General features: G+C 49.1%; 1 protein-coding gene across 2 annotated transcripts in view; it reads right to left on the bottom strand.

Moving 5' to 3' along the window:
* KNTC1 (kinetochore associated 1) overlaps window positions 1-27,819 on the bottom strand; it is a 2,501,313-nt gene that overhangs the window by 1,780,264 nt on the left and 693,230 nt on the right. For both annotated transcript variants that reach the window (XM_069619627.1, XM_069619628.1), the window contains exon 26: window positions 25,138-25,257. In XM_069619627.1, coding sequence (XP_069475728.1) covers window positions 25,138-25,257 — 120 coding nt within the window. The remainder of the gene's footprint in view (window positions 1-25,137; window positions 25,258-27,819) is intronic.

Raw genomic sequence — 27,819 nt, 5'->3', positions numbered from 1 at the left:
ACTTGTGTGAGACCATGGCTCTGCCTGCTCAGAGCATCCGCCAAGGTGTTCTCTGACCCCACCAGATGAACTGCGGAGCGAGAGATTTGGTTCTCCCGTAACCAGAACCATAGCTGTATTGCCTCTGTGCAGAGGGGGTAGGAGTGCCCACCACCCTGCTTGTTGAGGTAGTGCATGGAAACTGTGTTGTCAGTCAGGACAAGGACATACTTCCCTCAGAGACAGGGTAAAGGCCCTCATGGCTAAACTGATGCCCTGCAACTACAGCCTGTTGATGTGCCAACTGGCTTCTAATGGAGACCAGGGGCCGCTCACCTGAAAATCCACGCAATGAGCGCCCCAACTCTTCAGACACATTTCCGTGACCACCCGGGCCTGAGGCCAAGGAGGCCAGAAGGGTTGCCCCACCATGCGATTGCTGCGCGTGCTCCATCAGCTGAGTTTGCGGACTACAGAGGTGATCTGTGAGTGCTCCCAGATACGGAGACCCCCAGATACTGAGACCACGGGTCCCACAGTAGCCACTGAAGAGGTCTCATGCGCAGCCTGGTCTCTGGCACTAGAAAAATACAGAAGGCCATGAGACTCAAAAGGCAGAGGAAAGCAGCTGCTGGTAGAGTGGCATGGTTCTGAAACAAATGCATCATCTGGGCTATATTGCTGACTCTCTAGGGTGTCTAGGACTGCTCTGAAGAAGTGGAGCCGTTAAACTGGTGTCAAATGGCTCTTCAATTTGAGGGAGAAGCCCATCCTGTGCAGTAGCAGAGAGGTGTCCTCTAAGTGAGACAAAACCGGACCGCTGACTTACCCCAGATCAGCCAATCGTCAGGTACGGGAATACGTGGACCCCGATTTCCTGAGGTGCGCTGCGACTACTGCCATGAGCTTGGTGAAGACCCTTGGAGCAGAGATCAACACAAGTGACTGTCTCCCATGTGGGTTGACCATCCCCAAGCACAGCGGCAGCTCCAGGGAGCCCCAGCAGGGTTGTCGTCCTTTCCCGGAGGGAGAAGCTGTAACGCAGGGCAGCCAGAGCGCCAGGATAGTGGAGAGTAATATTCCTGGCCTTGGGTGCCTGTCTCCCATGTACGTCGACCGTCAACGAGTCAAGCTGTGGTCCCAGGGAGCCCCAGCGGGGTCTACAGCCCTCCCAGAGGAAAAAGCTGTAACGTGGCATGGCCAGAGCTCTAGTTTGGCTGTGGGTGCTGCCCTGGCGGGGGTGCTGCCCTCGGCCTTGGGCGCCTGTCTACTATGTGGGTCAACTGTCAACAAACCCAACGGCAGTCCCAGGGAGCGCTGGTAGGGTTCCCATCCATCCCTGGAAGGAGAAGCTGTAACACTGCCCAGCCAGAGCTCCAGGGTGGCCGGGGCTGCTGCCCACGGCCTTGGGAACCTGTCCCCAATATGCGTCGACCGTCCACAAGTCCAGCAGCGTTCCCAGGGAACCCCAGCAGGGTCCCCATCCCTCCCCAGAGGGAAAAGCCGTAACGCAGCCCAGCAAGATCTCTAGGACAGCTGGTGGTGATGTCGCCGGACTTGGGCGCTCTTCTCCCATTTGGGTCACCCGTCCGCAAGTCCAGCGGCAATCCCAAGGAACCCCGGAAAGGTCCCGATCATTCCTTGGAGAGAAATGCTGTAAAACAGCCCAGCCAGAGCTCTAGGATGGTCTGGGGTTTTGTTCCTGGCCTTGGGTGCCTGTCTCCCATGTGGGTAGGCCGTCCCTAAGCCCAGCAGCGGTACCAGTGAGCCCCGGCAAAGTCACCAACCCTACCTGAAGGGAAAAGAGGCAACGCAGACAGGCCAGAGATCCAGGATGGTCGGGGTGCTGACTCCGGGCTTGGTCACCTGTCTCCCATGTGCGTCGACTGCCCCAAAGTCCAGCGGTAGTCCAAGGGAGCCCCCACAGTGTCCCAATCCCTCCTAGGAGGGATAAGATCTAACGTAGCCCTGTCAGAGATCTAGAACTGTCGTGTACTGCTACGGGAAATGGGCAAAACAGCACCCAACCCCAACATCTTTTCCCTGGTGGCTTAGTGCTCCTTCCTGCTTCCCAGGGTTGGCAAAATGGGACCAGACCCTCAATATTGCCCCCCCAGGGTAGCAGATATGATATATGATTGATTATTTATAACTCGGTTAATACCCTGAGATTTCGAAGCGCGGCCTGGTGTTCGAATCGTGTCGTCTTGTTTCCAAGGCGAGCACGTTGCCCATGAGCTATCCTCCAGAGGAAGGATCTGCCCCTCCAATGGGGGGATTGCTGAGGGGGCTGGCCCAACAGGCATAGGGACACCCCCCTGATCCACCCTAGTGTGCCTATGGCAAAATTGCCCTATGTTGTTTTGCCTTCCGTGGGGGCAAATGGGTACACAACAGCACTAATTTGCCCCCCAAGAAGGCAAAACAATGTTATGCCGTCTTGTTGGCATGTTTGGGGGACATGAGGGGGCATGCCCACAGGCACGGGACCAGCTCCCTGATACCCCCAAGTATTCCAGTATATGTTGAGTGTAATGTTGTTTTGCCTTCCTTGGGGGCAAATCGGTACAAAACTGCACCAATTTGCCCCCAAAAAAGACAAAACAACATTATGCCATCTGGCTGGCATTTTCTGGGGGTGGGGGGCTGATTGGCCTGATCCACCAACCCAAGATCCTATTCCTGGTGGCTTAGTGGTCCCTTGCTGGTTCCCAGGGCTGTAAAAGTGGGTTAGACCCTTAATTTTGACCCGCTCCCACCAGGGAAGCAACCCCCCAATGCCCCTCGAGTGTGCTTTATGTTTTGACTTCCTTGGGGGCTAATCGGTGCCAAACAGCACCAATCTGCCCCCAAAGAAGGCAAAACATATTGGCGTTTATTTTCATGGTGGGGGCTGTTTACCCCCAAAATCAATTCCCTGGTGGTCCAGTGGGATTGCTGGTCAAAGATCGAACGATGCTTGTGGGAGGACTTGTTTGAAAGGAGAGAGTCTCCCCTTCCCAACGAGCCCTCCGCCATGCAAATCGGGCAGGAAATGCCTGTGCCGCACGATAAACCATGTATGCTATATTTGCATGCTGAAGCCTAATGGCATGCAAATGTAATTTCCTGATGACGTCGGCCCACGTAGCATGCGACGACATCACGGTCACCCCCCAGGCACGAAAGGGGAAGTCTTCCCCTTCACTGTCTGGGGGTCAGGGAGCTGCAACAGGGGGGCATCCGCCTCTCCCCAAATAGAAGTGCTAAAATGGACGAGGTACCTCGTCCTCAGCAAAATAACCGTAGTGCTGACGAAATACCTCGTCTTTGACACTTACGGGGTTAAATATAATAGAGAGAGAGAGAGAGAGAGAGAGAGAGAGAGAGAGAGAGACAGAGAGACAGAGAGAGAGAGAGAGAGAGAGAGAGAGAGAGACAGAGAGAGAGAGACAGAGAGAGAGTTGCGCTGGGGAAGCCAGACAGCTACACAAGTCCTGAAAAGGAAGGGAATAACCAGACAATTACTAAAAGGATTGAGAGAGATGAAACTGAGCCAGACGTGTGGTGTCCTAGACCAGTAACACGGAGAGTAGTGGCGTGACCACGGAAAGCTTGTAGTGGACTCAGGGTCCCAGCAACAATGCCGAATCACTGAGTACCAGCAAATAGGCCAAACATGAAATACCGAACTGCCACATACCTAGAGGAAAAGATGCAGAAGGGACATGAGAGACCAAGCTAGAGAGAGGGAACCAACCCTTAACTGAAGAAACCAGGTGACATTAACCCTAAGAACATCAGGTAATTGGGAAAACTTGACACCAGGGAGGGAGATGGACAATCATTATTGGAATGCTTATACTCTACCCAGTCAAGAGAAAGCTATTATAACAACATTGTTACAAAGAGTGAATGAGCATCATTATTGGAATGATCATACTCATCCAAGAAACGAGAAGGAGAAATTACTTACCGTAATGTTCTTTCTATGGATTCTTCTCCCGCAGATTCCTCATCTGATAGATAACCTCGTCCAGCTCGGTTGCTCGTAAAATTCTTTGAAATGGGTGAAGTGGACTTCGACGCAGCCGTTGATCGTTGAGCAGTCTTGCTCAGTACTCGATTGTCGGCCCCGGACATGACGTTGGGTGTCTTAAATGCGCTACGGCACTATGCCCCATGCCTCGGTTTACCCAATTTATCCCCTGCCCTCAATCGCTGCAGTGGAAACTGATGGGAGACTAGGCTAACCAGCCAGTTAGAACTTAATGACAGCATTCCCATGGGATGAAAAAGGACTTTGGAAAAAAGCTTCCAAGTACCAGAAAACAGTTTTTTTTTTTTTTTTAAATATGGCAGAGAAGAACAAGTTACTCTCTTACCTGGTAACGTTCTTTCGATGGGATGGTCCGACGACATATTCCATGGCTATGACAGTAATCACCACAGCTGTGCTGCTTCGGAAAACCTTTCAGCGTCTGCGTCGATAACGTTGATACGCCGTCCGAGAGGACCTCCTCCGACGGCCGACGTCATGGGATGTTATAAGTAGGACGCACGACGCCCATAGCCTCAGTTGTAGTTTTTTCCCCCAGAACCTGTGGCACCAATCTTCTGCCAGTATAACCACAGAAAGCCTTGCGGAAACGTAAGCTGCAATCGAATAAGAAATTCTGTAGCGGGGAAGGCAGGGAGGGAGCGATATGGAATACGTTGTCGGACCATCCCATCGAAAGAATGTTACCAGGTAAGAGGTTAACATTCTTCGAGGGGATTGGGACCTCCGACGTATTCCATATCTATGACAGACTCCCAAAGCAGTACCAACGTAAGGAGGTGGGAAAATAATTTAGAATATATACATTTAGAATGTCCAATCAAATTGCAGAGTAAAGGACCGACTTGCCAAATGCCAGATCCTGCCCACGGATAGAATCGAGGGAGTAGTGACGTACAAAAGTATGGACCGAAGCCCAGGTGGCTGCATCTCAGATGTTATGAATAGGAACACCCCTCTGCAGGGCAGTAGAGGCAGCCATACACCTGGTAGAATGGGCCCGTCAGCCTACCGAAGGGTCCATACCTGCCAAGCGGTAACATTCGGAAATTGCCAAGATAATCCATCGAGACAGTCTGCTTAGAAACAGCTTGTCCCAAACGCCTTCCAGCATAACCAATGAAGAGTTGATCATCCACTATGACCCGGTGTTAGGGAGAATTCTCTGTTTAGGCTGAATTTCCTAACCTAGTGAGTCCCCCAGCAGCTTTGCTGGATTTCTGGAGTTTGTTTTTTCTCCTGCCAAGAGTGAGACTCTTTTTCCCACTCGTGGACATGATTTATGGTGTTCCTTTGAATGTTAATGCGTTTCATGGGCTATGGGGTCCTTTTACCCCATAGGGTCTCATATGTTTTTGTATGTGTGTTACACAGCACCCCCCGTGCAGTAACACCGGGGTGTCATAGTGACCCCGCCACCATAGACGCCATACCCTGGGACTGACTACTGTCTTGCAGGGCATGTAAAGTCACCATTGGCTTTACTAGTCCCCAATTACTAGCAGAACCAGTACAAACCATAATATTGTGGACGTACTGGTAGGGGCAATTCGATTGCCACTGGGTCTGTTATTCGAGGGGCACTGTCCCGTCCCCCCTCATCGAGTTTTGGCTGGTGGCAGTGGATACTACTTTTTATATTCAACCGCGAATATATCTCTATGGGATTTTCCCATTGTTCGAGGCTAATACTTTTTAACATAGCCTCTAACATACCGCCGGTTTATTTATTTAATATTAATTCACCGGTTGGTATTTTCTGCCAGAACTCGGTTTTAAAATGGCGTTTGTGTTCGCCTCTGTAACTCCAAACCAAAGGTCGAGACCTTTGTTCCACTTTTTGGCGGGCTTCTCCACATAAGCCTCCAAAAGTGGTGTCACTCTGTCTGGGTAACACAGGGGGCGTGGGAGGGGGTTTAGGCACCCTGGACTGAGTTACCTTGGTAACTCAAGTCGCACTCTTGTGTGATTGGCCCAAGTGTTGAGCCAGCCGTCTCACCACTTAGCATGTTTGATTGACAGCTAGGCTGAGTGAATGGGGGTGTGCTGCATAAAAGCAGGGCTTTTGGGACTGGAACTTCAGAAGTCGCCACAGGACCAGAAAATCCGACGAGGGAGAAGCTGAGCCGGCCTGCTACGACGACACCTGCTGAACTGACTCACCACTTCCCAACGACAGAGGAGATCTCCCGGCTGGAGAGTCTTCTTCCCCTGACTGGTGGGCACAACCAGTTTTCCTTCCTTTCTCGCATCCCAGGACGTCTTGTGGTCGAATTGTCCGTGCCAAACACCCCGGCAACCGGATAGCCACTTACCACTGGACCGCGAATAAAAGGACCGCTCCTTTTAATTGAGAACTCTGCGGCTGGTTTCTTCCCTGGCAGTGCAACGGACTCCTGCTTTCCTCCCCGACGAGATCCTCTCTTCCTCCGGACGAAGCACCGACTTGCACCCGCTGCCAAGAACAACTGCCCCCGCTGGAGCGTTCTCACCATGTTAAGGTACTGTGTCCGCCAGGCCTCCGTTTCTAAAGATTGCTACAAGGTAACAATAATCCCTTAACCTTCTGGACTGGTCTGACCGCCTTGACCATCTAACTAGTCCCTTTCTTTTTGGTCCAACTCTTTCTGAACTTATTGCGAGACTTTTGGGCACTTTCAACCGTGTGACTTGGACACATTTCGACCGGAGCCTCTTAAAGTGGGTCCGGCCTTGTTAACTTGTGTTGGGATCTGTTTCCATCTTTGCTCTGCCTTTCTCTCCCTTTTAAACCGATTGATTAGAGTGGCATCTTCGTTAAGCGCTCACCGCTGTCTGAAAATAAGTGTTGCTTTACTTAAGACTTGTCTAACTAATCGTTGATGGGAGTGTATATCTTTTAGTGACCGTTTTTTTGAACTGCTTGATATTAGTGCCAGTGTGTTTAACTAGATGTGTTTTTAAATAAATAATTATATCTCTTTTACACCAAGCTCTGGTCAGTGTTTGCTTGTTCTACTGTGTTCTTTTGACCTATTGTGAATACTCTGTATACTGCCTAACTCTTCTTGAGAGAAGTCTTACTGCTCAGCCACAGCTACCAGGTAAATCTGGGTGGTACAGACTGCTACCAATTGGGTTTACTGCCAACCACCTGTAGTCTTAAATATTTTGCAGTGGTCCCAGAGGGAACTGCACAGGTTTCTGCCTAACACCCGGGACATGCGTGAAATGTAGAAGCTTAAAGCTCTCCTAGGATCCAGCCTATGGAGCCTCTCCTCTTCCTTACCAGGATGTGGAGGAGGATAAAATGCCGGAAGAATAACCTTCTGGCTTAAATGAAATTCCGACACCACCTTCGGAAGAAAGGAAGGACGAACTCTAAGGACAACCCTATCCTTATGAAACACAGTGAAGGGTGGCTTAACAAAGTGCCTGTAACTCACTCACTCTGCGAGCGGAAGTGACCGCAACTAAAAATACAGTTTTAAGGGTTGACGGTCTCAAAGGACAAGAATGCAAACAAAGTTCAGATCCCAACCGGGCACCTGGAAAGGTGACGGAGGGAACACATTAGTGAGCCCTTTCAGAAACTGAGAAATTAAAGGGATTTTAAAATAAGAACACTCCTCAGAGGAGCGCTTAAATATAGACAGCGCCGCCAGGTAACCATTAATGGTACCCACTTGCAGGCCCTTGTGGGCCAAAGAAAGCAGAAAAGACAAAACGACAGGAATGTCACATGAAAAAGGATCCACATTTTGAACCCTGCACCAGTCGCAGAACTTTCTCCAACAGCAACGGTACAGGGACTTTGTTGCCGGCCGTCTGGCCGAAAGAAACACCTCCATCACGTCTTCAGGGAGGTCCCAATCCTTATACCTCAACCCTTCAGAAGCCAAGCGTGAAGGTTGAGGGATCTGACCTCTGGATGGAGAACTGAACGCCCCTCCTGTGAGAGCAGATCGTCTCAGTAGGGAAGACGACGTGGAGGGCAGATGGACAAGTCTAGAAGGTCCGGGTACCACGTCCTCTGGGCCCATGCCGGAGCAATGAGGATCATCCGGGAACCGAACCTCCGTAACCTCCGTAGCACTTGCGGAATGACGGGGACTGGAGGAAACGCATACAGCAGCGGGAAGGACCACTCCACCACGAACGCGTCCCCTAAGGCTCCTCTTGGAGGAAATTCCCGCGAGCAGAACCTTTCGCACTTCCGGTTGATAATGGAGGTCGAAGAGATCCACTTGAGGGATCCCCCAAAGGGCGAAGATCTCCAGGAGAATCTCCTGAGCCAGCTCCCACTAGTGAAAGATCGTGCTCTGCCTGCTCAGAGCGTCGGCCGTCTCATTTTCGTCTCTGGCCAGATGAACTGCCGAGATCGAAATTTCCTGCTGGATGTCCCAGACCAGAGCTGCATCGCCTCCCTGCACAGAGGAAGTGACTCTGCCCTGCCTTTTTGTTGAGGTAGTGCATGGCCACCATGTTGTCCGTCAAAATCAGGACATTCTTTCCTCGCACAGTCGGCAGAAAAGCCTTCAGGGAAAGCCTGACACCGCTCAGCTCCAACAGATTGATATGGAGTCTGGACTCCGACGGAGACCAACGACCGCTGAAAGTCAGTTCGTTGGCATGAGCTCCCCATCCTGTGAGGGATGCGTCCGTCACAATTGTACCAGGGTAGCCAAACTGGAGCCCCCCTCATCAGATTGCCTTCGTCGGCCCACCACAGAAGGTCCTGGGCGACCGAGGGCAGCACCTGAACGGGGTCCATGTTAGGCAGAAACCTGTGCAGTTCCCTTAGGGACCACTGCAAAAGGCTTAAGACTACAGGTGTTGGCAGTAAACCCAATTGGTAGCAGTCTGTACCACCCAGATTTACCTGGTAGCTGTGGCTGAGCAGTCAGACTTCCCTCAAGAAGAGTTAGACAGTATATACAGTATACAAGATAGGGACCAAAATACAGTAGCACAAGCAAACACTGACCAGAGCTGTGGTATCAAGTATATAATTATTTATTTAAACACACACTTAGAAACACTCTAGCACTATTATTATAAGTAAGTTCAAAAACACAATCACTATTACCATATGTACACCCCTTATTCCTTATTAGACAAGTCTTAGTTAACACCACTTATTTCCAGACAGAGGTGAGCGCTTAACTAAAGATTGCACTCCAATAAGTTTAAGAAAAAGGGAGGGTAAAGGCAGAAATTAGGAACAGCACACAACACAATCCTTCAGAAGCACTTAGCAAGGCAGGAAAGTCAATGTCTACTTGTGAGCAAAAAGTTCAGAGGCCAGGCTCCCTCTTGGAGAGAGTAGAACACCAATGCGCCCAAGATCACACAGTTTAAAAGGCTTGGAGAGTCTTGCAGAGAGTTCAGAAAGGAATCAGTTCAGTTTAGAAAAGTTCAGTTAGCCAGCTTAGGGCCAACCCAAGTGGTAAATTGAGGCTTTAAGAGTCACCCCACAAAGACCGTTGCGAGGGAGGCCAGGCGGACACAGTACCTTTAAAGTGGAGAGGATCCTCCAACGGGGGCAGTTGTTCCTGGCAGCGGGTGCAAGTCGCGGCGTCGTCCAGAGGAAGAGATGATTTCGACGTGGAGGAAGGCTGAAGGTCGTTGCACTGCCAGGGAAGAAACCAGCCGCGGAGTTCTCCGGTTAAAAGGTACTACCCTTTTATTCATGGTAGTGGAGAAAACGTGGTATCCCGGTTGCCGGGGTGCTTGGCACAGGCAAGGCAGCCACGAGATGATCCGGGAAGGCGAAAAGGCAGGCAAACCGGTTATCCCCACCAGTCAAAGGAAGAAGACTCTTCGGATTGAAGATCTCCTCTGTCGTCGGGAAAAGTGGTGAGATGGTTCAGCAGTGCTCCACTGGTGGTGTCGTCGTGCAGGTCGGCTCAGCTTCTCCCTCTTCGGATTCTTTGGTCCTATGGGGACGTCTGAAGTCCCAATCCCCAAAGCCCTGCTTTTATGCAGAAAACCCCCATTCATCAGTCCTAGCTGTCACTCAAACATGCTAAGTGGTGAGCCGGGTGGCTCACCACTGGGCCAATCACACCAGAGTGCAACTTGAGTTGCTGAGGCAACTCAGTCCAGGGTGCCTAAACCCCCTCCCACACCCCCTGTGCTACCCAGACAAAGTGGCACCACTTTTGGAGGCTTCTGTGGAGATGCCCGCCAAAAAGTGGAACAAAGGGCTCGTCTTGGGTTGGAGTCACAGAAGCAAACACAAACGCAATTTTGGAACCGAGTTTCGGCAAAAAATACCAACCGGTGAATTTATATTAATTTAATAAACCGGCAGTATGTTCAAGGCTATATTAAAAAGTGGTAGCCTCGAACAATGGGAAAATCCCATAGGAATATATTCGCGGTCGAATGCAAAAAGTAGTATCCACTGCCACCAGCCAAAACTCAGTCGGGGGGGACTGGACAGTGCCCCCTCGAACAACAGACCCCGGGGCAATCGAATTGCCCCGAACAGTACCGTCCACAATATGATGATTTGTACTGGTTCTGTTCACAATTTAAGACTAGTAAAGCCAATGGTGACTTTACATGCCCTGGGAGACAGCAGTCAGTCCCAGGGTATGGAGTCTATGTTTGGGGGTCGCTACGACACTCCTGGGTTACTGCACGGAGGGTGCTGTGTAACCCACATACCAAAAACACATGAAGCCCTATGCGGTAAAGGACCCCATAGCCCATAAAACACATACAAAATCAAAGGATCACCTCAAATCATGTCTAAGAGTGGGAGAAAAAGAGTCCCACTCTTAGCAGGAGAAAAAAATAAACCCCAAAAATCCAGCAAAGCTGCTGGGGACTCACTAGGTTTGGGAAATTCAACAGAGAATTCTCCCTAACAGTCCGACATCCTGCGGGAAGACTGAGACCACTGGAACTTGAGAGCCCATTGCAGAGATCTCATCCGCAACCTGGCCTCGGGCACCAGAAGAATGCAGGATGCCATGAGGCCGAGCAACCTCAAGAACTTGAACGCTGGGAGACTCTGGGCATGTTGAAACTTGTGCACCATCTGCTGAATGTGGTGAGCACTCACCTGGGGAGGAAAACACTCCCCAGGGACGTGTCGAGCACTGCTCCGATGTACTGGAGCTGCTGAGTTGGCGTCAAGTGGGACTTCTTTAAGTTGAGGGAGAAGCCCAGCTTGTGAAGGGAGTGGCAGGTGACAGACAGATGATCCAGGACTTGCTCAGGCGAGCGTGCCCTGATCAACCAATCATCCAGGTAGGGGTAGACGTGAATCCCCCTTTTCCTGAGATACGCTGCCACCACCACCATGAGCTTGGTGAAAACCCTCGGGGCAGAGGTCAATCCGAACGGCAGGACCCGAAACTGAAAGTGCAAGTCGCCAACCGCAAACCTCAGGTACTTCTTGTGCTTGGGATGATGCACATGAAAATAAGCGTCCTTGAGGTCGAGAGACACCAACCAGTCCTGAAGTTGAAGGGCCTGGAGGACTTGAGAGAGAGTAACCATCTTGAACTTGTCCTTCCTGAGGAGTTTGTTCAAAACGCGCAAGTCCATGATGGGTCTCAATCCCCCCGTCTTTCTTCAAAATCAAAAAATAAGGGGAATACTATCCCTTGTTCCTCTCCGCTACAGGCACCAGCTCTATGGCACCTTTCTCCAGCAGGGATTGAATTTCCTGTGCAAGGAGCGGATCCGGACTCTTCAAAGAGATTCCCTGGTGGATTGTCATGAGGCCTCTGCCGGAAAGGAAGACATGGGCTATGATCTCCAGAACCCACACAAGGGGAATCGTTCTAGTCATGCCAGTTCCAGGTCCCGGTCCTCGATGCCCTCGAGACCGCGTGAACCTGTGAAGTCTTCGAAGAAGACATCGACGCCTGTGGCGCCGAGGTCAACGACGGACTCTCTCGAGGCCCCGCCTCTGAGGAAGTCATCGACGCCTAGGCTGTCGACAGACACGCTCGGGGCTATGTCCTCGAGGCCTGTGTCGAAGCCATCGGCGCCACGCACGACATCGACGCCCTCAACGCCTTTCAAGGCGGTGGTGGCGGAGGTACCCCGTGGCACAGGGGAACCCCCTACAAAGGCTCTGGCCAAGGCAAAACATGTCTTTCTCCCTTATTCAGTGCCCACTTTCCGGCCTATGGAGTATATTTCCGAGGTGGAAGAAGGTTTTGAAGATGGGTTGGTTCCTGACACGGTGCCAGATGAGATTCTATCTGGTCATAGCCAGATTGAGGACCTGCGTCAGTCACTGCATGACGCCAGTGGTCTGGACACCTCTCCGGAGGTGGAGTTCTGTAGGCCTGAGCCTGGCACCCATGCCGAGTCATTGTACCGGCGCCTTATGTCGAGGGTCACAGACTACTTGGGGTGGTCCGCGCCCCCAGTTGATTTTGTGCAGGATGACCCGACGGATATCCTCGACCGAGGTCCACCCACTGACCCAGTACTGCCATTCCATATGGCTCTGCAAAGAAGGGTGGCAGCGGCTTGGACTGCTCCAGAGAGTCTCCCAGCAGTGGGCAAGTCTTTGCCGCGAAAATACCACCCAGCCAGTAGTGACCCCTGCTACTTGACCAAGCACCCCACTCGAGAGTTTGGTGGTGCAGGCTCAGATGTTCTCGCAACGTAAAAGCTCAAAGCTCTTTTCAGGTCCAGTCGATAGAACCGTTCCTATTCCTTGCAAGGGTGGGGTGGAGGGTAAAAGACCAGCAAGTCTATGGTTTGAGAGGTGGAATTCAGGTACCACAGTTAGCAGGAATCCCGGCCTTACTTTAAGTGAGACTTTCGCCCAAAAGAATCGCAAAAACAGCAGTTTTAAACACAGAGCTTGTAGCTCGCTGGCACTCTTGGCCGAAGTAATCGCAACCAGTGTGATCTTTCATAGACTTTATGGTGGGAGATATTGCATGGCTCGGGACTATCCTGAAGATTGCTGCAACACGTTTTTTGACGAACGTATGTGGCATTCTATAACCCGCTATAGCCTCCTGTATAAGATTTGATAATACTGATTTAAGGTTAAATTGGAGGATACAGTGTCCATTTCCTTAGGAGACATGAGGTAATTTGGAGGAACTGTATTAATGTTTAAACACTTTCGCCTTGTGATGTCAATGGGCCTCAGTACAACCCTGGTGTTAAGGGGTTAACGGCGATGTAAAAGGCTGCGGCGCCGTTAAACCCTAAACGCCAGATTCTCACTTTAACGCCTGCTTTTTGCAGGCGTTAAAGTCCATCCCGCTAAGGGACCTTGGTGCTAATTATGGCACCGTAATTTACGGTGCCGTAATTAGCGCCTTCCCCATTCCCATTGAGCCCTATTGGCCAAAAATGGGAATGGGGAAGGGGCCATGGTGAATGGGGATTTACCGCCCCGCCAACCTTGGAATGGGGCGGTAAATCCGCCATCCACCATGGCAGAATCCGGCATGGACCATGGTGCTAGTAGCACCATGGTCCAACGCCAGGGTTGTAATGAGGCCCACTGACTTGAAATTCATTGTATGGACAATTATGATTTTGAAGACAGTGGGCCTCATTCCGAGTACGGCGCTAACCAATGGTGCTATTAACGCCTTGGTTGACGCCGTACCCAGACCGGCAGCGCCTTGGTGGATGGCGGAATTACCGCCCCATTCCAAGGTTGGCGGGGCGGTAATTCCCCATTCAGCAAGGCTCTTCCCCATTCCCAAATGAGCCCCCATAGGGCTCAATGGGAATGGGGAAGATGCAAATAACGGTGACCGTTCATTACGGTCACCGTTATTGGCTTGGAGGCCCCTTTGCGCCCTCGACTTTAACACCTGCTCAAAGCAGGCGTTAAGGGTGAGGGCGCAAAGGGAACCTCGGAGTATGGCGGTAAGGGATTACCGCCACCGGTCTCGTTACCGGTGGCCGCTATCCCTTACCGCCATACTCGGAATGAGGCCCAGTGTTTTCGATTTACGTTCTTTGTTTGATGTTTTATTGAATTCATGATGGAATATCATCATCTTAAATTTCATAAAGGTTTGTTTGCAAACCAAAGACAAATTAAAAAAATAATATATATATATATATATATATAAATTGCAACCAAAAAGGCTGTCTTCAGAGAGCAGCCATAAAGAACAGGAATGCATGGGCTCAAAGGGAGTCACCCTCAAAAAGGTCAAATCTAGATTTAAATCCCACTCTGGGACTGTTGGGGAGAATTCTCTTTCAAAGCAAATTTCCCTTACCTATAGAGTCCCCCAGCAGCTTTGCTGGATTTGAATGTTTTTTTATTACTCCTACTAAGAGTGAGACTCTTTTTCCCACTCTTAGACATTGCTGATGTGTGTTTTAGGCTATTTTATGTGCTTAAGGTCTATGGGTTTTTTTCTCACCCTCATAGGTATCATCTTTTTACATGCGTGTTACACAGCACCCTCAGGACCCCCAAACATTGACTCCATACCCTGGGACTGACTGTCTCCCAGGGCATGTAAAATCCCCATTGACTTTACTAGTCAATGGTTATGAACAAAACCAGTACAACCCATCTTACTATGGAAGTACTGGAAGGGATTAATAGTTTTTCCATGGTGTTCATTTTTGAGAGGGTACTGTCCAGTCCCTCTCTCCAAAGTTTCTGGCTGGTGGCAGTGGTTACTACCGTAAATATTCGACCGCAAATATTTTCCTATGGGATTTTCCCATTGTTCGAGGCTACCACTTTTACTGACAGCCTCTAACATACCGCCGGATTATCTTTTTATTAACTGTACTCTGGTAGGTTTTTATTGCCAGATCTTTGATAATATTTCTTTCTCGTGCCTTTCTCTGAAATCCTAACCCAGGTCGCGGATCCTTTGTTCGTCCTTTTGGCGGGCTTCTGCCCAGAAGCCCTCCTCTCGGCGCCACTGAGTCTGGGGTAGACAGGATGTGTGGGAGGGGGAATAGGCACCCTGGACAGGGTTGCCTAAGCAACCCAAGTCGCACTCTGCCCCGATAGGCTGGGGGGTTATTCCGCCAGGATAACCACCCCACTGTGTGAGTGACAGCTAGGCTGTATGAATGGGGGTTTTTCTGCATAAAAGCAGGGCTCGGAGGACTGGAGGACAAGACGTCGCCACTGAAACTAAGAAACCCGAAGAGGAGAGAAGCTGAAGACATCTGCAATGACTAAACCACTGGTGAAGCCCTGCTGCAGATCCTCACCACTTTTCTCCAATGACCCGAGAAGATCTTCACCTGCAAGAGTCTTCTTCCCTTGAGCTGGTGGAGCCAACTAGTTCGCCAATCGCCTTCCAGGACCTACCTTGGTCGAATCGTCAGTGCCAGACACTCAGAGACCGGATAGCCAGGCACACGTCCACCACGACCGCGATTTAAAGGAGTGTGCCTTTTATTCCGTTTTGGCATCACCGCGGCTGGCTTCATCTCTGGGCAGTGCAGTAACTCGAACCTTCCTCCACGACGAGAGCCTCTCTTCCTCTGCTGGATCTCCCAAACTGCCAGGAACTACCGCCGCCGCAGGAGCCTCTTCCACTTTCAAGGTACATTGTTCCGCCAGGCCTCCCATTTCGTTGGGTACTGCTAAAAGTGTTTTAAATCCTTTAATTACCTTTTGGGTTGGCCGCCCCTTTCGCCTAACATTATCTTTTTACCTTCTGCAACCGCCTTTTCAACCGTTAAACAAAGACTTGACTGCAGCTACTAGAACCGTTTGATACTGGGCACTTTGCCTTGTACCACTGACTCTGGCACAGGCCTATTGACTTTGGCTATTTCAGTTACAACTGCCTTCTCTAGATTGCTTTTCATCAAGAAATGTGTTGGTGCACCTAAAACTTTTATAACCACCTTTCCTTCCCCTTTATATATTGTTGAAGTGCCATTTTGCTCGGTTTTCACTTAAGTATTGCTTATGCTAAAGTACTGCCTTGTTAACTTGTTCACAATCCAATTGGGAAGTGTTGCTGATGTGTTTAGGAGTCTAACCCTGTATAACTTGACCTTTCCCTCCCTCTGAAGAAATTGTTAGAGTGCCATTTCTGCTTGGTTTACACTGTGCCGTTTTGCTCAGTTTTCAATCTTGCTTAAACTGGTCTACAATTTAAATAGGGAGTTGTGTATACTTTTCTTGACTATTTTAACTTGCTTTAATATTAGTGACTTGTGTGCTGATTTAAGAGTGGGTAAAATACATATATATATTCTTTTTGATACAAAGCTTTGGTCAGTGTTTCCTTGTCCCATAGTACAGTAGCCCTATTGTGTAAACCCTGAATACTGCTCATCTCCCTCTTGAGATAAGTCTGACTGCTCAGCCACAGCTACCAACTAAATCTTTGTGGTACAGACTGATACCAAAGGGGATTTATTGCATATACCTCTAGTCCTAATCTTCTGTAGTGCGCCCTAAGGGAACTGCATAGGATTCTGCCTAACAGGGACAACAAAGGGAGTACGCTGGAACGTATTCACAAGGCCCTTCAGGAATTGGGTCATAACCAGGATCGTAAAGAAGGAACCTTGATCCGGGGACCTCTTGAACATAGACAAGGCCACCAAATATCCTTTGACTGTGGTAACCTGAAGGCCTGCTGAGGCCAGTGACAGAAGGAACACTATCAATGTAGTGGTGGACAAGAGATAGGGTCAATCTTGCGTTTCCTGCACCACGCCTCAAATCTTCTCCACCTGCACGCATACAGAGATCTGGTAGACTAGGTGTTGCTGGCTGCACGCAGACAGAGTACATCCTCAGAGAGGTCCCAATCATACCTCATTCTCGCAATAGCCACTCATGTAGTTTGATGGATTCTGGGTTCGGGAGGAATACCTAACCTTCGAACTGGGTCAGGAGATCCGGGCCCCGAGGCAACCAGAGAGGTGGGCAACTGGTCAGATCCAAGAGGTCAGAATACCAAGTTCTCCTCACCCAGTCCAGGGTGATCAAGATCATGGTTGCTCGAAAAAAATTTCAACCTCATGAGAACTCAAGGAATGACAGGAATCGGAGGGAAAGCGTAGTAGAGGGAAAAGGTTCAGCCGACTAGAAACCCATCCCTTAGCGCACCTTTCACTGGGAATTCCCTCGAGCAAAACTGTTTGCACTTCCTGTTGGATTCAGTGGTAAACAAGTCTACTGCTGGGAGACCACAGAGAAACAACCTCCTCTAGGACTTCCTGGCACACTTCCCACTCGTGCGAGACCGTGCTCTGCTACTCAGAGCATCCGCCAAACTGTTCTCTGTCCCCGCCAGATGAAACGCTGAGACGGAGATCTGGTTCTCGAGCAACCAGAACCACAGCTGCACCACCTCCCTACTGAGGGGGTGGGAGTGCATGCCACCTTGCTTGTTCAGGTAATGCATGGCCACTGTATTGTCCGTCAGAATCAGGACATGCTTCCACTTGAGACAACGCGAAAGCCCTCAGGGCCAACCTGATGGCTTGCAACTCAAGCCTGTTGATACGCCACCTGGCTTCTATTGCTGACCAACGGTCGCTCACCTGGAAGGCCTCGCAGGGAGCACCCCAACCGCTCAGTCACACAGCTGTGACCACTTGGGCCGAGGCCAAAAAGGCCAGAAGGGTTTCACCCGCCATGAGATGTCAGCCCACTAATCAAGGTCGTCGACCACTGACCTGGAAACCTTGAGGGAATCCATGAGGGTTACGAAGTACTGGGACCACTGACCCCGTAAGAGCCACTGTAGATATCTCATCCGTAGTCTGGTCTCTGGCACTAGATAAATACAGGCGGCCATAAGACCTAAGAAGCGGAGGAATGAAGCTTCCACTAAGGTGGCGTGGTTCTGGAACAAGATCACCATCTACGCAATGCTGTTGACTCTCTACCTCTGGAGGGAAGGCCTTCCCTACCCGGGGGGGGGGGGTCTAGGACTGCCCCCATAAACTGGAGCCTCTGGACTGGCATCACAAGAGACTTCAAGGTCAGGGAGAAGCCCAGCCTGTGGAGTAGCAGGCAGGTGTCCTCGAGGTGAGACCAAACCTGCTCCACCGACTTCCCCCCGGATCAGCCAGTCATCCAGGTATGGGAACACATGGACACCGGATCTCGTGAGCCGTGACTACTGCCATGAGCTTGGTGAAGACCCTTGGAGCGGAGGTCAACCCAAAGAGAAGCACCTTGAATTGATAGCGCTTGTCCCCAATGAGGAACCTCCTCTGCTTGCAATGTATTTCCACATGGAAATAAGCGCCCTGCAGATCTATTGACACCAGCCAGTCCTGCAATTCGAGAGCATGGTGAATTTCTCTCAGCGTTACCATCCTGTCTTTCCTCAGGAACTTGTTGAAGGCCCCGGCATCCAAAATGGGACAGAGACCTCCTGCCTTTCTTGGGTACCAGGAATACCAGCCAGATAGTCTATGTTCGGGTGGTACCTCTTCCACGGCACCCTTCAATAACAGGGCTTGCAGTTCTTCCTAGGGTTCCTGTCCCAGTTGGCTTGAAGATGGTGGGGGTCTGTCCAGTGGTTTCCTTGAGAAGGGCAGACAATAACCCCACTACACGAGCTCCAGGTCCCAGACGTCGGAGGAAATCCCCTGCCACTGGGACCAATGATCTGCCAGCTGTCCACCAAAATGTAAGTTGTGGGTGGGGAAAATCAAAGCGGCTAGAGGACTGAACCGCCCCTGCTGCTGCCTGCTGGCCTCTGGAAGCCCCTCTGCCCCTTCTGGAGCATGGGAAACGCTTCTGCCCCTGCTTGGCTTGTGGGAGCTGCGCCTTCCTGCCGTAAGGCACATAGCACCTGTAGCTTCTGCCTCTAGAAGCAAAGCTGAACGCAGGTTTGGCCAGCTGCGCAGAAAGGCCCAGAGATTTTGTACCGATCTTTGGCTCCTTAAATTTTTCCAGGGAGTCCTCAGCTTTGTGGCCAAATAGAAACTCACCCTCAAAAGGCATGTTCAGCAGCCTGTTCTGGACGCTTGGAGAAAAGCCTGAAGATTTCAGATAGGGTTGCCTCGTTAGAGCTACCGCCGGTCCCACTGAGTGGCCAATGCAGTCGGCCACATCCAGGCCTGTTTGCAGCGACTGCTTGGCTGCTGCCTTCCAATCTTCCCCCACTAGTGTTAATACATCCCGCATTTCTCCTTCAGGAATGTATTGGGCCGCCTGCTCCACCGCCTTCTAGAGGTCCAATGAATATTTAGCAAACCCACATGCTATGTTGGTGCTTTTAAGGCCATGCTGCCAGTAAACACTTTTTTTAGCTATTGCGTCCAAACTCTTGCCTTCTCTGTCTAGGGCAGATTTGAGGTAGAGGCCACAGGGCTGGTGGAAATTGTGGCTGCCTGCACAACAAGACTTTCCGGAGAATGGTGAGATGACAGAAATGATGGCTCTCCTCTTGCGAGCCTGCACTTCCACGTCATAGTGGAGCTGACCGGGTGATGGAGCAGCAATGTTGCCACAAGGTGGCTAAGGCATCTGCAATTGCCAATTGTCACATGTCTCTCTGTAACCGGGCCCCCATCCAAGAAGAGGACACCCGGCTCTTCGCTCCTTTAACTCATTCAGGGTCAGTCGTTTTTCAAACACAAAGAAACGAGCTGGGGGTAGATCTCGGTCTTCGGCTGAGGCCTCCCTCTGGAACAGCCTCCCTGCCACTCCAAAATTTAAGAACCATCTCCGGTTCTGTAAGCACCTCAAGACCTTCCTCTTTGCTTTTGCCTTCGCTCCCCCTCTCCCCTGCTGATCTGTTCTCTCTTGGCACTGTGCACCTGGCCACCCTCTGTCCTCAGGGCCCAGGTACCTGCTCACCCTGCCACCCTCCTGCACAGCCTCCGGGCCACCCTTTGCACTGGGGTCTGTATCTGTACCCATACAGCCCCCGCCCCTTTTTCTTCCTACACTTATCAGACCTACCTTGTCTGCTGCCTTAAACCCATCACTTGCCACTTGCTGGCTGCACTACCACTGTTTATTGCCTTTATTATTTATTTGTTTCTCCATTGCTCCGCACTTTCCACTTCTCCCACCTCCCATGCATTTGTGCATTCTCAATGTCACTGGGCCCAGTAAGATCTGTGTTTTGTTCTCCCCTGTTCCCCTCCCTTGCCTTGTCGCGCTCTGAAACACTTGTGTACGAGCTCGATAGAAATAAAATATCAATTCATGTCCGTTAGATCATAGCCCTGGGTTGGCACTGCTGCGAATTTTAGTTCCAAGGCGTCTACCAGCCTATCCACCAGAGAACTAAACTTAAAGTGGGAATGGGTGTAGGGCTGACCCGGCTAAAATTCCACATCTGGGGATGTGTCTAGCCCACTGGCATTGTGGAGCCCTTATGCCAGAGCCAAAAAACCTGCTTGGTCATCAGAAAAATACACGCCACCTGCCTCTGTATACATTGGATCGATATCCCCCTTGTCATCTCCCTCATCAGAGCCAAAAATGGTTGCCATGGAGCCAAAGAAATCGGTCTTGGAGGGTGGGGCAAAGGATCCATCGCTGATGGTCGGCACCAAGGGTCTATCCCTCTACGTTTGACTGAATGGGTGCCGAACAGGGCTTGGACACCGAAAAGACATCTGGATCGTCCTCACCTAGATACTCTCTGGAAGGTCCTGGCATCAAAGGTTTTTGTGCCTTTTTCGGAGTCAAGCACAAAGGGTTCTCCGACGTAGTCATCAAAAGGGCCTGCGTGGGGTAGGGATTGCAGAGCGCTGCTGCTACCACCAAAGCCTGCTGCTGGGGGCAGGGGTTGGGGGGGGGGGGGGGTTCACCCACACCTGCCTGTTTTTCAAACATGACCAAAATTTGGCTTTTAAACTGTTACCACTTCTGCAGAGTGGTTCGGCCCATACAAGGTCTTACCTATTTCCAACAAGGAGTCGTACTTGCGCGGTTTACCGTGGCGCCGCTGCTTCTTATGAGGCGACGAGGAAAAATGGCTCCTCGGGTGACACCGTTTCTTGGCCTTCCATCAATGGCTTTCTTTTTCGGGGTTAGGCCCCTCAGTCTCAGCCTCGGAGGAACAGTCGACCACGAAGGGGATTTAGAAGGCAGTCGGCCAAGCACGAGTTTAGCTGTCCATGCATTTTTGAGCACGAGGTGCACTGCTCCGTGCCGTGATCCGCACCGAGACACCAGACACATACGTCATGCGGGTCGGTCACTGAAATTTTGGAGTGGCAGTCCGTGCACCGTTTGAAACCCGAAATCCAAGAGGCGGACATCACACAGTCGTAAGATTCGGAAAAAAACCTCACGAAATTTTCAAAGACAAGAGTCGAAGACTCAATGTCGTGCTCCCTAGAGCAGCGTGTCGAGTTTGTGAAAAAAGAACTGAGGTATGGGGCGTAGTGAAATTGCATATACACGACGCCCGACATGTCCAGAGCAAAAGATCAAGCACCGAGCAAAACTGATAGACGGCTAGTCGAGGTCCACTACGCCCCCACGTCAAAGAATTTCCAAGCACCATAGCTGGATGAGGATATCTATTGGATGAGAAAACTGCAGGAGAAAGTCAATCCATTGAAAAACTTAACACTGTTACAAAAATGAGTGAATAAGGATTGTGCGCTCCCCTCTCCCACGTGAGGCAAAAAACCTTGGGATCATTTTGACTCCTCTCTCTCCCCACATCACAGACCTTGCCAAGAAGTCAAATTTTCTACTTCATCTCCTCAGGGGCATTCTACCTTTCCTCACCTTCCCCAAAAGCTCAATGTCTCCAGAGCCCTGTTTCTCTCTAGGCTGGACTACTGCAATAGCCTCTTCCTCAACCTTCTTCTTTCCGCCCTTCACCACCTCCAACTAATCCAGAATAGGACTGCAAGATTTATCCTTGGCCTCAAGCCTAGGGACTGCATTCTCCCCATCCCTAAAATCTCTCCGCTGGTTCCCGGTGACTACAAGGATCAAATTCAAGATCCTCTGCATTATCCACAGGCTGTCGGGGGCCTAAGACCTCTCTACATCCAGCTTTATCTCCCAAAATACATCCCAGCCAGAGACCTTTGGTCTTCTGGCGCCAACTCTCTGCAGGTCAAACGTTTCTCCAAGCAGAGAGTGGGAGGTAGATCGCTGCCTCGGCTAGCGGCTCCCCCCCAGCCTCCCCTCAGACTTGAACCGGATCTTCTTAAGTTCCGGATACGTATCAAGACCTTCATTTTCTCCTCTTCCTTCCCTCTCCCCCTATCGTCCTAAACTCTCCATCTGCCGCTGGACTATTGCCTTCAGAGTCATACAAGTACCAGACAATACCCACCAGTCCTCCCCAGCATCCTCTGCCAGCACTTGCCCTTGGCCTCCCTTTCCCAGATTATACCAATTTAGTCCTCCTGTCCACTGCACTCCTCATCCATGCCCCCTCTTTCCACTGGCACTTGACGCCTCGACACAACCAGCACTTGCACACCCAATCCATGGGGGCATCCCACTTCTGCACTTCTACCTCTATCCCCCTCCCACTCCCTCTTCATCTCATTCATGCACTGCAGGATTGTCACAAGACCAATGTAACAGTTTTTTGTTGCACTCTTATAATTTCCCATGCTCCCCCCTTTTTGTTTCATGGCGCCTGGAAACACCTGTGTACAGGCAACATACAAACATTCAATAAAGTAAAAATATGAGCACGATCAAACCTGTATCAATCAAGGAAAAGATAGCCCAATTGATGAAGAAAGTTAGTCATAAAAGTGAAGTTTGAGTAAAAAGAAAAATAAAGAAGACAGACAACTATTGGATAGTTTTTTCCCAGGAAGAGAAAAGAATCACTCTTTGTAGAGGAAATCAAGAGGTGAAAGAAAATACCAATAAAGTATTGAAGGAACTATATGAAATGATAACAGTCACCAGAGACTAATAAAGGATCAAATATTGACTACAAGTTGGTGGGAACCAAAACCCTGGGACAAGGGAGAAATTCTCCTTGTCTTCAGTTTTTAAGCTAGTGGTAAAGTCAGGAAAGAGTTAGCTTGGTACGGTATATTGTTTATGTTTAAGATATTAACTGATGACTGACTAGCACCTTAGCTAGTTTTGCTAGGTAGGGACGCCTCAAAGTATAGGGAAAGATGGGCATTATTGTTTCCATTAATAAAACAGTGAAATGGATAATCAGAGTCTGCGTGCTTTGTCTGACCCTGCACACTATCCATACCTGGATCTGCACATAAGTTAAAATCACCACCAATTATCGTCATTACCCCATTGAGGGCAAACAGTTTGATCTAAAACCTGCCTGCAAAGGACAAGCTGCCCCCGATTGAGCAATAAACCCACGACATCACCCACCCCTCCAAGTTCCCTCTGCACAATGAGCAGTCTACCCTCCAAGGATTTAATGACCTTCTGGTTCACAAATGTCAGTGCCTTGTGGAGTAAGCTCCCCACATTCCCCTTCTTCGCGTCCCCAGATGCACAGAGGGACCCACCCGGCCACCTGTTATCCTTCGCTCCTCACCAGACTACATCCTTGTTTCCTATAAGAAAAGTCTACGCCAGCTCTTGCAAATTCAAGTGATACAAAAGTCCACTTCGTAGGAGAGTTCAGCTCCTTAACATTTTGTTCTTGCAGTCCTAGGAGTCTTAGATTATTCCTCCACTCTAGATCATCCATTTTCAAAAACATCTTCTCCTCCCTAGCCTCACATATCCATGGGCCTCGCATCAAACTTAATTTCTACTGGATCCACACTGAGGTGATTATTTTCCAAGCCTTCCATTTTTGCCTCTATGCTTTCCACCCTCCCTCTCAGATTAGCATGCCTTCATCTCCTGTAAAATGCAACCAATATCTTTTGTGGCAACATTAGCATGCAAGGTCTGGTCAGGCCCCTGTAGCAGCCCAGAGGCACCTTTTGATGCCATTTCCAAGGTCCTTCTAAATCTCTGCAGGTAAGAGATCACCCACTCAGCTATCCTTGGCTCGTGGAGTTGCAGTTTCTAGCCCAATCATATGAAGGCAGATGTCAGGGAGCAGCCTAGTGGAATGTCTGGAGGAAAAAACAGTGTCCTGGCATGCTCGAGCACTGGGATGTCTCCCGTTGCCATGAACGGGACAGTCAAACACAGGACAAAACCATGCCGGCATTTCAGGACAAACAACGTTCCAATCCACATGCACCGCTAGTAACGCTGGGTTGCAATTCATTCAGAACAATGTACCATCAGGCACAAGTAAAAGGCATTGTGCATCAGCCACCGATGACCCGTTACCAGTGATCCACCAAAGTCACCTTCCTCCAAGCCCCAAACTGCGACGGACGATCAACTGCCAATACACCAGGAGTCCAATCCGCTCACGACCAGGTTCTCCCACCAATCTTAAGGGGACATCATCCCACGCATCAGCTGGCATTGAGCTCCAGCACCCATCGGCGGGCACACCCCTCCTCAATCTCCCAGCGTTGCAGCCAACAGGCCTACCTCGGCTTGCGGGCTTCACAGTCAATGGACCCCCGCCACTCTCTGGCTTGGCCCTCAGGAGCTCCCATTCACTGCCATTGGAGAACCCACTGCCCCAGAACTCCTCAGCTGTTCACCGTCTAGAAACGTCAGTTTATGCTCACAGAAAGCCCACTATTCGGTGAGGGGGTGCAGGAGCTACAAATTACGCGGCCATTGCTGTCCTTGCTCTCTAGTGGTCTCCAAAGACTACATTCTTTAAAAGCTAAAAAGAAGTTGTGTTGGGCTTTATTCCTTGGAGGTTAAAGTACTGGCTACCGAGGAGGGAAAACCCAAGCTTTTCATTCTTTCTAGGTTGATAACTTGAGTCCCACAGCATTTGGTAATAAGGACCCATGTCATTTACAGCACTACCAAAATGGCAAAAACGGTACTAGAAAGAGCTATTAAAATAAAGCTGCTTGTTTAAGAATGCATAGTGTCATATTGTTACTAATCAAGCAAAAAAAAAAAGAAAATGCATCACTCGAAAAACGATTTTTTAACAGTGTTTTTGTAAAAACCACTCTACACTTGACAATGTTTGCCTGTAGCCCCTATTTACCCCTCTATAATGAGCGGAAACTAAATTAAGGGCATTTCAAATAAATGTCCCTCGAAAACTGCATAGGTTTTAAATTAATGGAATTTCCACCAAACCACTCATAACCAAACAAAGAAATCTTGATCACTTGATATAATAAACTTTATGGCTGTGTTTACATGTTACCTTTTCAAAGTCATAAAGGGTTAATTTGCAGTTATACTTTCTATGTAGGTCCACCAAATCTTGCAAATTGTTCACCAGTTTCATTAGTTCACGGGCCTCTTCACAGTCACCATCTTCCTTCTAAATGAGGATAAAAAGAACAATGTGATAACTTAGTGATATACAAAGCCGGCATTGCAGGTATCTTCCAATTAATGATCTGTCAATTTGTAAAGAGTAAAAAAGACATTTATAGGACCAAAACTTTTTTTTTCCTTTTTTGTTTTCAAGAAACCCTCCTATAATGACAGAGGTCGGATACATTGCTAGAACAGATGGTTTGGGTGTCTTTCGCAAAAAACAGGAAATTAGTTGAGTAATTGGGACAGTACTAGATCACACTGTTTCACGGCTTTTAGACATTTACATTACATATTTACAATTTGGTGCAGAAGAAGATAAATGCCATTTTCCTAAAATCACATTTTTTGTTACATGCAGAAGCAAGGATTAGAAATAAGGTCCAAAGGTCAGCAAAGTAATCAACGCGCCACATTTACTATGAAGTTTATCCTTATACAAAAATGGTTGGTGATCACATTTTTAAGACTGTTCCCTTTGCATTGTGAGCTTAAATAGGACTTGAAATGGGGTCAACAACAACTTCCAAACTGGTACAGTTAAAAGGGGACAACGCAAGCATTAAGTAATCAATGTGCTCGAACAAACGTTTTATTTTTTCATCCTCTCAGGAGGATAGCTCAGGGGCAACGCGCTCGCCTTGGATGCAAGACGAGGAGCAACACAGGTTTGATCGCCGGGTCCGCGCTTGGAAACCTCTGGGTACTAAGCGTGTTATAAATAACCAATTATGTGTTCATTTTCTGAGATACTGGACCATATCTGCAAATCTTAAAAAAGAGATCAGGCCTACATTGTCGCCAGCTTGCACATTGTCATACATCTGTTGATTTGAAGTACTTTGGCTTAAATAAAGTGAGAAAAAATAGGAAAGGATTCCCATTCTTCAAAACTACTGGCTACAATCCAAAAAATTATTCATATGGGTCCAACGCAACAGAATTCAAACGATGATTCGTTTTGCAAAGTACGTAATTTCCTTTAACCATCATGCATTGAAATTAATGTGTGCATATTCAAGTTACAGGGGCCTTCCAGAAGTGGTGGCTGGCTAAATGTGGGGGATTTTTGTTCCTGCAAGGTATCATCGCAAAGCAAGTACGTAGCTGAAAACAATGTTGCAGATGAGGTTCTTTGGATTGGGTCATTTTTTAAAATGTTACATTTCTAAGAAAATGTGTACAAAAATACACTTGTCTAATTTACAGCAAGCATATTAAAAGCATATGCTACCCCACCCATAATACTTATATCCTACATTCAAACTACCCATTGCGATCTGGCTTACTTATTTAACAATCATAAAAATGAAAAAAAGGGGTGACGGGGGAAGGTGAGGAAAAGGGGGGGATGAGTTGGATAGAAATGATCATGGAGCAATCACCCATGCAATACATGAAAGGTAGCCCACATCTTATAGTCCCTAACCTTGCATTTCCTGTGAATGCAGACTCTTCACCTCGCAGAGTCACGACACTGAACTACACACTAAGCCCACAAGAGGCCTTAGAGCCACTCTTTCCGTGCTTCAGTATCCGTTTCAAAGCCACAATAATTGCCCTATTAGATACCTCAATAACAACACACATATCGACAAAGATTTACTCAATCTAACCACCCACGGAGAACAAACATCGGAAGATACACCACCACCTGTTCAACCCACAACTGCCTCGAGCTTCATAATAACAGACGAATACTCTTCTGAACCGCCATCGTCTGCAGTAGACAACTACGAAGAAATCTCAGATGTATCCTTGGGAGATGTGACAAGTGACCTGACAATGGCGGCAACTTATGAGCAAATCTCAACTGACTCATTCAGATCACGATCCTACAGCTGCACCAAGGGCAGCTGTACACTCCTTTCATTCGTAAACCACCTACAACAAAAACAAATTAATGCAATCCGCATTGAAAATGAAATCAACAGATCCGAGCCACTAATCCTCAACAGAACAAACGTCCTACGACTTTTCCAGGCAATACCACAGCTAGCCCAAACAGCTACACGAGACATCAACTTGGTAACATTCAAAGATGATCTTCACCTGGACAAAATCGACGTGGAGCTATGAGATCCAACCAAATTAGACCTGATACTATCTAGGCGCTCTCAACTCAAAAAGCTTGGATTCAAATGCTGGTCCACAACAGAAACCAGAACCACCACTACACGAAATCCCAGACAAAGCGAAAACGAAGACTTCTACTCGCCACACCAATCTAGAACACAAACGGACAACTACTACAGCCACCAACCGAGATCAGTCATGAATCAGACCAAACTACAACTTCCAAAACAATCCAGCAGATCCGAACGACCATTTAAAAGAACCTATGACTTGGAAACCTTGTATACAGAAACCTCATCTCCAGGAAATTCAACAATCTCTAGATCATAACAACTAATGAATCTGGAAACCAAGTGGTCACTCTGCTCGTGGAATACCAGAGGAAACTCGCATATTTTCAATAATCCCTCAATTAACTCGACAGCTACCGAATCATCTGTCTGCAAGAAACTTGGCTCAGCGAATCACCAGCTTGCGATGGATTCCT

Source organism: Ambystoma mexicanum, chromosome 10 (genome assembly GCF_040938575.1).
Source record: "Ambystoma mexicanum isolate Mex_15411 chromosome 10, UKY_AmexF1_1, whole genome shotgun sequence".
NCBI classification, from domain to species: Eukaryota; Metazoa; Chordata; class Amphibia; order Caudata; family Ambystomatidae; genus Ambystoma; species Ambystoma mexicanum.
The sequence above is the reverse complement of the archived record's forward strand: the minus strand, read 5'-3'. Positions and strand labels throughout refer to the sequence as shown.